This window comes from Arachis duranensis, chromosome 8 (assembly GCF_000817695.3).
Source record: "Arachis duranensis cultivar V14167 chromosome 8, aradu.V14167.gnm2.J7QH, whole genome shotgun sequence".
In the NCBI taxonomy this organism is placed as follows: domain Eukaryota; kingdom Viridiplantae; phylum Streptophyta; class Magnoliopsida; order Fabales; family Fabaceae; genus Arachis; species Arachis duranensis.
Genome location: NC_029779.3, coordinates 23,860,406 through 23,871,588, shown reverse-complemented (window position 1 = coordinate 23,871,588; position 11,183 = coordinate 23,860,406). Strand labels below are relative to the sequence as shown.

The following is an 11,183-nucleotide window of genomic DNA, read 5'->3' as shown; positions in this document are numbered from 1 at the left end:
TTAAGTATTGACACAGGGAAGTGCAGGGGTATGCGCAGGGGAAGTGCGCGTCGTCGAAGGAGGAGATCGTCGCAGAAAAGTGCGTAACGCGGGAGAAGACGAAAACGGTCACAGTTGAGGAGGGGGAGGCACTGCAGCTCTAGATCTTTACGTGAAGATTTTATTAGTGATTTAAGATGGTGTAAGATTTATTTTAGAATTTTAAATTCGAAATTTTGAATTCTAACTAATTTGATTTTTGGATGTGTATTTAAATTGTAATATATTAATAATTAAATATATTAAACCTGAAACAAAATTTAAAATTTATATTTAAATTTATTTAGTTTGTATTTTGAATGTGTATTTAATTTTAAAAAGATACTAAATTTATTTATAATTTTTAAATGTGTTTGTTTTATTTTTTTAAAATTATTGTAATAAAAAATTGAATATTGTACAACTTTTAAAGGATACATAGTTGAATTGATTTTAATAATATCATAAGGTTAATATAGCGAACTTGGTTAAAAAAACAAAACAAAATTTAAAATTTAAAGTTAGAATAATTTATTTTTGAAAATAATATTTTATTTTTAATTTTATGTCAGAAAAAAGTCCTCCAGGAACCACATGTTTGGTTTGAAATCGACTAAGGTCCAAAATCCAAACCGACTTAACTGAACCGGACACCGAACGCGCCGCCATAGCAGTTCGATTAGGCATAAAAAACGTAGAGCTTCAAAACAAAGCATCGTTGCTCTTTCAAAATCCTCTTTTCACTGTTTCTCTCAGCTCTGAAACCCTAACCCTAGAGTCCGGAAGCCTCTGTTATGGCGTACCAGCCCCCCGATCACGAACCGGACTCCGATTCCAAGAAAGAAATCCGCCTCTACAACCCATACAAGGACCTCGGGATTCTAAATCAAAACCTCTACCAGCTCCCATCCTCGCCGGAGTACCTCTTCATCGAAGAGGCTGAACGTAAGCGTCGATCCTGGGGTGAGAACCTCACCTTCTACACTGGCTGCGGTTACCTCGGTGGCGCCATCGGCGGCGGCGCTCGTGGCCTAGTAGACGGCGTCAAATCCTTCGAGCCCGGCGATACGCTCAAGCTCCGGATCAACCGTATTCTGAACTCTTCCGGCCACACTGGACGTACTTGGGGGAACCGTCTCGGCATCATAGGGTTGCTCTATTCTGGGATTGAGAGCGCGATGACGGAGACGAGAGACACCGACGACGTGTGGAACAGCGTGGTGGCGGGGCTCGGCACCGGAGCGTTGTATAGGATTTCGGGAGGCGTGAGATCTGCGGCCGTGGCAGGCGCAGTTGGAGTAGTGGTGGCCGGAACTGTCGTAACGGTTAAGCAGGCTTTCAAACGCTACGCACATCTTGCGTGAGCCTTTAAATTTTTTTTCTTTATTTCATTTTGGGTTGCTTCTATCAATTTTGAGCGGTTAATTATTGAGATATATTCATATTTAAAAAAAAACATAGATAATTACAGCAAAATGTGAGTTGCAGCGGTGTTGCTGTTGAAAGACCATTGATATTCTGAGTTTAATTTTTTCCAGCTTGATTAATAGCTAAGACTAACCATATAATTTGTCGAATCAACTCTAATGAATAATATGGACGGCTGTAGAGCTGGATTTTATATATATATTTGCATAGAAAATTTGTTGTTTGTGTTGTGCGCTTGTGCTTGTGCAGAGTATGATGTAGTTTCTCTGATGTTACTCTAATGCATTCAGTTTGAATTGTATGTCTTGATGGGCAGCTAGGAAACAATGTTGATCCTTGTTTTAGTATGTATTTAATTTAGGAAAAGTCTAGGGGGCCAGCAATTTTTGTGATTATTAGCCATCAACTAGCCATCAATGATGATTTGATGGTGTGAGATTGGTGTGAAATTTCATCCAATGGCTCACCTTCCTCTGCTGGTTACATGCTGGCCAAAATTCAATAAAACTGCTGGCCCCCTAGCATTGCTATTTAATTTAATAGGCAATTAAGTTTGCATTTAGGTGAGTCGTGATTAGTTGGAATAAGGAAATGGTTCTCTATTATATATCGAGACGTTTTTTCTTGTAAGCGTTAACTAGTAGAATTTTCATGTTTTAGGAACCATTTAACAGAGAAAATAATATCGGCACATTTAGGGCTTTGCAGGACTTCAATATCCTTTTAATGTGATATTGTGCCTGAGTTTGGTCATCCATCTACAGATTCTATCTTATATCTAACTCTGTTAGATGTTTGAGCTCATGATTTGAGTGGTGCTAACTATTTTTGTGCGGCACTTGGAGAGCTCGTGTGTATTACTTTTGTTAGTTGAACAAGTTTTCAGCTCAAACCGAAGCAATAAAAGTATTAACTAATGTCTTTGTAGATGATTGTTGTAGGTTCTGATGGATGGCTATACCTCTCATATATTGCTTCCTAAGTGCCTAGTAGCAGCACTCGGGAATTTTTTGTTTGCATGTATATGTTCTATATCTTGTGTCGGGCAGTTTGGTTTCTGTTCATCCTCTTGCTATTTCATGATATTTGGTTGTTTCTCTTCATCCTCTTGCTAGTTCATGATATTTGGTTCTTATTCTATCAGTTTGAATTCCAAAAATTTGTATATAAAGGAAAGTCCGTTTCCCATTTTCTCGGATTATCCTGAACCTTAGACCCAAGTTAGTTTGCTAGTTTTGTTTTAGCATGTTCGTGTATAAGCTTGGTTTTGTTTTAGCATGTTCGTGCATAAGCTTGGGGAAGTGTTTTCTTTTTTCTTTGATATTATGGTATATATGGTCATGTTTCCTTGTAGCTTAGAAAGTAATCACAACGTTGGTTGATTATTAACAAATATTATGCAAAGACACAAGAAGAAGAAGGTGAAAAATGTATTGTGTATATTTTAAGATTGCTATTCTTAAATTTTTGTCATATAAAGGAATTTTACCTACAGCTCGTCGTATCTATCAAATCTTCCAAAATGCAAGAATTCTTAATAGAATGATATTTACACTATGAGTCACTAATTCTAGAAGAATGTAAAATAACGTGATAGAAATGAATCAAAGAAAAAAAATGCAGCTTATTTCGTGTGGGTTTGTTTGTCGTTTGATTTTTTTTAGGCCAATGGAGATGGTTGTTCCAATAACTTTAAAGAGTTCAATCTTAAAGTGGTTATTGAATTTGCAATCTGAGTTTCAAAATCGTCCCTCAACTCAAAATTATCTCTGAATTTAACATTTGTCTTGGAGATATTTTCCGATGAAATTGTTTCAAAATTGTCTTCGAATTTAATGAGATATTTTCTGGCGACGGATTGATGACATGGTTGGACGAAAATTTTTTATTCTCTTCGGCGTTCTTATCACCGTCATCACCACCACTACTACTACCATCTCTTGTAATTGCTATGAAATACAGCCATTAGTTGTCCATTAGGGTTTCCTTTTATATACGTTATTATTCTCTTTGTGAATATTCGTCAGAAAATGTTTTAGGAATAACCGTTGTTAAGTTTAAGGATAATTTTATGATAGTTTTAAGTTGAGAGATGAATTTAAGGCTCGATTGCAAGTTCAGAAACAATTTTGAGATTTAACTCAACAGAAAATGAAACTTGAAGCTTAACTGAGATTTGATTTGGGTACTTAAATACTTATACGACGTGGTTCTAGCATGCCATCAGAATATTTAGTAGGCACATTATTGTATGGTGTTAAACTCGTGCCCTATATTTGTTATGCAAGATCCTTAGTCAGGGGTGCCAAGCGGGGAAGCCTGTCTCGCCCCGCCAGAAGCCCGTCTTTTGGCAGGCTGGTCCGCCCCGCCCCTCCTAGTGAGGCGGTCTTAGAATCCCAGCCCGCCTCACCTAACTGCGGGCTGGCGGGCTAAGTCCGCCAAAACTCCTTTTTTTTACTATTAACTACTAAATAATATATATAATTTCACAATCATATTAATAAATTTATAATTTCTAAAGGTATAAAAAATTATATTTTTTATATTCATAAACATTAAAATCTTTGTAATTATAAATATCTAATAAACATAATTATAAACTAAATTTTCATCCAAAATATAAGTATAAATATTTTCTCCAAAGTAAAATAAAATATAATTTAAAATATAATTATAAATATTGTTTCCAAAGTAATATAAACATAATTCAAACCACTCAATTTTTATCTTCATACTCTTGTAAGTTAGGTTGGGAAAAGTTAGGTCTTGGCAAAAAATTATAAAAATACCCCCACTAAAAGAACACTAAGCCCGGCGGGGAAGTCCATCCCGCCCCGCCAAAACCCGTGGTTTAAGCGGTGCGGATTAGGCGGATTTTTGCTATTTGGCGGTCCCAATTTTTCAACTCGGCCCGTCTTTTTTTGGCGGGTTACGCGGACCCGCCCGGCGGGTTTAGGCTCGTTTGCCACCCCTATCCTTACCATAGCTTGTCTAGAACTATTGAACATTGCAGTATTTCCCACGAACAGATACCCAAAAAAAAAAAAACTTAAAAGGACACAGGAAATGGTCTGTTTAATGGGGTTATGGCAGAGAATTCAGTGTGTTAAAAACCTTATTTCCCCATCTTAGTGAGGAAAATTCAAATTTACTTATATATACCGGTCAACAACTTTTGACCCCTGCCTTTTTACTTTTTCTTTTGCCTTGGTACCATTGTAAAGGAATATGAGGAAATATTATGGAGGTTGGTTTTACTTTTTACAAGAGCATGAGTTCTGGATTTTCAATACAGCGTTTGAATGATTTCAACCATTTGCGGCTCCAGTTACACGTGCATCACGTAAAATGCAAAACGTAGCAAAGATCATTGTGAAGAGAACACGAAGATCAGCATATTGTCTGTATTCACACAATGAAAAGTTTTATTAAGAAATTCAACAGAGGATAATAAGTTGGGATCATACTGATACTGAGGTCTGAGGCCACCCAAAGAACGGGACAAAATTAACACCCAATATATATATTAAATGTGAATCTCTACGTAAAACAATTTTGCACTATGGGTTGGAAAACAATTCCCAATGAGAAATAGAATTGTTTATTATTGCATGCGTAAGGCATGGCAAGTGCTTCTTATCTTATCCTCTTATGCATCAAGTGTGTTTGACACCTAGCACTTGCATGCATGATCATTTCCCGCCATAAATACCAGTGCCTAGTATCTTACTTTCCTCATCCTCCTCCTTCTTCTGAAATCTTCATACAGTTCAAACTTCAAAGATGTTTTCAGGGGTAGCCGGAATGCTCAACCGTGGCCACAAGATCAAAGGGACTGTGGTCTTGATGCGCAAGAATGTCCTGGACGTTGACACCTTTACTGATGTTGTTGCCACCGCCAACATCGGAGGCCTCATTGGCACCGGCATCAACGTCATTGGCTCCACCGTTGACGCCCTCACCGCCTTCTTAGGCCGCAGTGTCTCCCTCCAGCTCATCAGTTCTACTCAATCCGATGGTAATAATCAATAACGAAGAAACTCTTTAGACCTAGTAATTTTTTAAAAATATGAGTGTAAATTGTATTGTTTTATGTGTATAAATTTTGGTAAATATAAGAGTAAATTATATGCAAAATTTTTGTAAATATGAAAATATAAGTACAAATTATGTGAAGTTGATGGCTTAGATCTGTTAGATGGAAATTTAGTCAAACTAGTTAAATCATCTAACCCTCAGCTATCAACTTCACTGAAGTCGACTGCACCTGAATTTCTGCTACAAATTATTACTGATAAAAAATAATAATATTTGCTCATCATATAACATTGTTCATCATTCTGAGACAGAGAATGGCAACGGAAAAGTTGTAAAGGATACATTTCTGGAAGGTATTATTGCGTCGTTACCAACCTTAGGAGCTGGAGAATCTGCATTCAGCATTCATTTTGAATGGGACGATAGCATGGGAATCCCTGGTGCATTTTACATCAAGAACTATATGCAAGTTGAGTTTTTCCTCAAGACCTTAACTCTTGAAGATGTTCCAAACCAAGGAACCATCCATTTTGTTTGCAACTCTTGGGTTTACAACTCTAAACTCTACAAATCCCCACGCATTTTCTTCTCCAACAAGGTACCTATCTATTTAATCATCAATTATCAAATTAATTCTTGAACTAATGTAGATAAATGTATGGGGTGCAGCCATATCTTCCAAGTGAAACACCAGCTCCACTTGTTAAGTACAGAGAAGAAGACCTGAAAAATTTAAGAGGTGATGGAAAAGGAGAGCGTCAGGAGCATGAAAGAATTTATGATTATGATGTCTACAATGATTTGGGGAATCCGGATCGGAACGAAAACCATGCTTGCCCCATTCTTGGAGGTTCTACCACTTTCCCTTACCCTCGCAGGGGAAGAACTGGTAGATATCCTGCAAGAAATGGTTGGTATTATTCTTATTCTTGTTATGCATTTTGCTTTTGATTCAAATTTTAATGCCCTGCAATTTGTTAATTACTTAACAGATCCTAACAGCGAGAAACCAGGGGATGTTTATGTTCCTAGAGATGAAAACTTTGGACACTTGAAATCTTCGGACTTTCTTGCAAATTCAATAAAAGTTTTTGACTCGGTATGTGCTGCCAGCTTTTGAATCTGTGTTCGATTTGAATTTGACCCCAAATGAGTTTGATAGCTTCCAAGATGTTCGTGATCTCTATGAAGGCGGAATTAGGCTACCTACGGAAGTAATTAGCACAATTAGCCCCTTACCTGTCATCAAAGAACTCTTCCGTACCGATGGCGAACAAGTCCTCAAGTTTCCACCACCTCACATCATTCAAGGTCATAAATCAATGTATCTGTGAGAAAATCTCAAGCTTTTGTTGAAGTAATACTTGTTTTTTTCTTATCTTTTTGTTGTTGAATGAGCAGTGAATAAATCTGCATGGATGACTGATGAAGAATTCGCAAGAGAAATGATTGCTGGTGTAAATCCTTGCATGATTCGTAGTCTTCAAGTAAGTTATTGAGTTGATGAAAATTGTAAGGAAGGATCACAATCTTTTTTTTTTATCTTCACTCACATAGTATCCTCTTATATAATGGTAGGAGTTTCCTCCCAAAAGCACTTTGGATCCCACAATCTATGGTGATCAAAACAGTAAGATAACTGCAGAAGTTCTTGATCTTGAAGGGTGCTCACTAGAAGAGGTGAATATATAGTTGTAGTTGCAATATATTTGTTCTATTAATGCGAATCAAAGTGATTAAAATCAATTTCAACTTATGCAACAGGCAATTAATGGTCGGAGACTGTTTATATTAGATTACCATGATGTGTTCATGCCATATGTGAGGCGAATAAATGAGACCCATGCAAAAGCATATGCCACTAGGACTATCCTTTTTCTGAAAGAGGATGGAACATTGAAGCCAGTGGCCATTGAATTAAGCTTGCCACATCCTGATGGAGATAAATCAGGTGCTATCAGTGAAGTTATCTTACCTGCAAAGGAAGGTGTTGAAAGCACAATTTGGCTACTAGCCAAAGCTTATGTCATAGTAAATGACTCATGCTACCATCAACTCATGAGCCATTGGTATAAATCAAAATTTTGTCACATTTCAATCACACAATATAATGTCCTAATTTTTCTTTTGTTTTTGTGTGTGTTTATAGGTTGAATACTCATGCAGTTATTGAGCCATTTGTGATAGCAACAAATAGACAGCTAAGTGTGATTCACCCAATTTATAAACTTTTATCTCCACACTACCGTGACACTATGAACATCAATGCACTTGCAAGGCAGAATCTGATTAATTCTGATGGCATAATAGAAAGAACTTTCTTGCCCTCCAAGTTTTCTCTGGAGATGTCTTCAGCTGTTTATAAGAACTGGGTTTTCACTGATCAAGCACTACCTGCTGATCTCATCAAGAGGTAATCTAAAACTCTTCATTCTATTATAAACATAACTTATCTAAGTAACATGTTTTATATTATGGATGATTTAGAGGAATGGCAGTGGAGGATTCATCTTCTCCTTATGGAATTCGTCTTGTAATAGAAGACTACCCTTATGCTGTTGATGGACTAGAGATATGGTTTGCCATTAAGACATGGGTCCAAGATTATGTCTCATTGTACTATCCAACAGACAATGATCTCAGAAAAGACCCTGAACTCCAAAATTGGTGGAAAGAAGCTGTTGAGGTAGGTCATGGTGATTTGAAAGATAAGCCATGGTGGCCAAAGATGCAGACAGTTGAAGAGTTAGTTGAATCATGCACAACCATAATATGGACCGCGTCGGCGCTCCATGCAGCCGTTAATTTTGGACAGTATCCATATGGAGGGCTTATACTGAACCGTCCAACACTTAGCAGAAGATTGCTTCCTGAACAAGGCACTGCAGAGTATGAAGAGATGGTGAAGAGTCACCAAAAGGCTTATCTGAGAACAATTACACCGAAATTGGAGACTCTTATTGACCTTACAACCATAGAAATCTTATCAAAGCATGCTTCTGATGAGGTGTATCTTGGAGAGAGGGATAATCCACATTGGACATTTGATTCAAGAGCATTACAAGCATTTCAGAGATTTGGGAACAAACTGAGTGAGATTGAGGAGAAGCTAACAGAGAAGAACAAAGATGGGAGACTGAGTAATAGAATTGGGCCAGTTGAATTGCCATACACTCTGCTTCATCCTACTAGCAATGAAGGGTTGACTTTTAGAGGAGTTCCAAACAGCATCTCTATCTAAATGCAGGGAATAATATAATGAATTAATAATGTGTGGTTTCTTAGCTTTTTCAAGTCTTATATATCATGTGTATTAGTAATGTGCTACATTATATTTGAATAATGTGCTTCTGGTTTTCACTTTTCAAATAATAGCAAGAGATGACAGTTGTGTGTGAGGAAAATTCTGTCTTGTTTATGAGTTAGGACTTTCATCCGAAAAACTCCTACTATATGAATATGAAATCTAAATGTGATGATATATATTTTTTACTGCTAAGTTGCTAAAATATCCCTTATGGAACTTGTGAAACAACAATGAACATAATTGATCATATTAAAACTGTAGATAATACAGGATAGATAGATAAGCCACAGAAATGATATATCACTCAAAACTTAAGCAATTCAAATTATATAAAACACTTTAATCACTTCAAAAGCATTATTATTATCTAGCTATTTCTTAATACATACACAGATAGCAGGTATATATAGTACTAATGTAACCAATGATTGAGGCTCCTAAGTCCCAAACAATTATCAGAAAATATTAATGTGCTCATGATTGATGAATATTGAATAGTATGTAGATATAGATAGTAAATGAATAGCTCCAAATTCAAAATGCATGACGTGCACCGCATCCATCAGCCACATATATATAAACTCGTGTCATGCATATAAAAATAACATGCATGTTGTACTAACTACTAAGCTATATATTGGTGGCTGCATATGGAAATAGTACCGTATAGTATAAGTATTGTGCTCTTCAAGATTCTATTATCGTGCAATTATTATGGCAATTCATCAACTTAAGGATACGTGTAAGGTTTTACGTATATGCATATCTGCATGTTTCTATTGGCAATTTGGCATGATTTTTTCTGTTACTTTACATTTTTTAGACAAATAATTTTATAATTAAAATATTTAATTTTTAATTTTTGACTTATTCTTTAACTTACTTTTTTGAATTGTAATGTGATTGTACATTCTACTAACTTTGAAATTTCTCCTTTAGCTTCTTATGCTGAACTTTGTGAAAGAAGAGGAAAAGAGCACCCAGAAAAACTGCGATGAAACTGGAACTTCTGCTAAGTCTTCCTCTACAACTGGTGGTGTGCTGATGTCCCTGCTCCTTGCCCTTGGGAAGAAAATAATGGGATTCTTTTCGAATCCAATGGTCAACGAGAGTGATAAGGAAAAACTAATTTGAGAACAATGTGATTAGTTTGATTTCCAAAAGGATTACCTTTGTCGCTTGAGGATAGCATATGATTGTATGTTTCAGGTTTGGTTAAATAAATAAAGTAGACTATAAAACATTTCAGTACGATACTTGATCGCCACTCAAGAATTGTATTCATCATCAGTCATTTCACTGCATTAAGCTAGCAATTACTAGCTACTTCTCTGAAATTACGTATGATGTCTTCCTCAGTTTCAGAGGCACACACTCACTTTGGTTGTCCAAATCAAAGATATTGAACTAGACATCTTAAATTTGGAAGAGAGTTAGAGAAAATAAATACAAAGCTTATGTATATGAATTCAATTTGGTAAAAATAAAGGGGTAGGTGAGAATGATAGCAATTCCAATGAAGGGGATGATGCCAATCCTTTTCATTATTCTCCTGAATTTAAAGAGAGACTCCAACCCAATGATTTTATGGATTGGGTAAGTCTTTAAACCAAAAGCAAGTTGAGACATATATAAGAAGTAATTATCTACTTATATTAAAATATTAATATATATTATATTAAATATGTCAAATTATTCAATCGTTATCAAATATTATTTTTGCATAAAAATGTTTTTATTTAATTAGTCTTTTTCATTTCATTATCTTAAAATAAACCCGCGCCTTTTTTTTTTAACCAAAGATAAGAAACTCAAACCCGCAACTTCTTAATGGAGTATGGGGAGACTATACCTTGCGCAACAATAAAATAGATATAATATTAATTTAAAATTTAATAATTATAAAATTAAATGATGTATTCATAAATTAGATTTTAATAAAATTACAAAAATACTTAATTTAAATTTATTTATTCAATTTCATATTATTATTTTTATTCTTTTGAATAGTCACTATAATTTATTTTTTTAAAATTATATCTAAATACTATAGTATAAAAAGATTAAAAATAATTTCTATTAAGAGGCTATTTTGAACTCTGTTTAATATAGTATAAAAATTCAATTTTTTTAGAATATTTATTATATGAATATAAATGGATATTTTAGAATTAGATATATATTTAGATTTAGATGTATATATATCTATGTTATTTTTTTTTTAAATAAAAAGAGCTCAACGCAACACAGTGGAGCAATGAGAGAAAACTACAAGCAGCAATTCACTACCTAACACCAACTCACCTCTGGTCATTTTGGACATGGCCATCAACAACTAAAGGAGTCACTACCACTCCAATCCTTAGAAACCTTAAACGACCTGGTCTCTACC

General features: G+C 35.4%; 2 protein-coding genes across 2 annotated transcripts; both read left to right on the top strand.

Moving 5' to 3' along the window:
- Positions 1 to 697: 697 nt before the first annotated feature.
- Positions 698 to 1,643, top strand: LOC107461546 (mitochondrial import inner membrane translocase subunit TIM23-1). The gene has a single exon (XM_016080067.3). The coding sequence runs from the start codon at positions 813 to 815 to the stop codon at positions 1,380 to 1,382; it is 570 nt and encodes a 189-aa protein (XP_015935553.1). The 5' UTR covers positions 698 to 812; the 3' UTR covers positions 1,383 to 1,643.
- Positions 1,644 to 5,172: 3,529 nt separating this feature from the next.
- LOC107461392 (seed linoleate 9S-lipoxygenase-2-like) lies at positions 5,173 to 8,888 on the top strand. The gene is given in 10 exon segments (XM_016079868.3): positions 5,173 to 5,464; positions 5,796 to 6,082; positions 6,154 to 6,394; positions 6,477 to 6,574; positions 6,576 to 6,795; positions 6,886 to 6,971; positions 7,063 to 7,164; positions 7,249 to 7,553; positions 7,634 to 7,897; positions 7,972 to 8,888. Coding segments are annotated over 10 exon segments (2,592 nt in total). The 5' UTR covers positions 5,173 to 5,229; the 3' UTR covers positions 8,726 to 8,888.
- Positions 8,889 to 11,183: the final 2,295 nt, after the last annotated feature.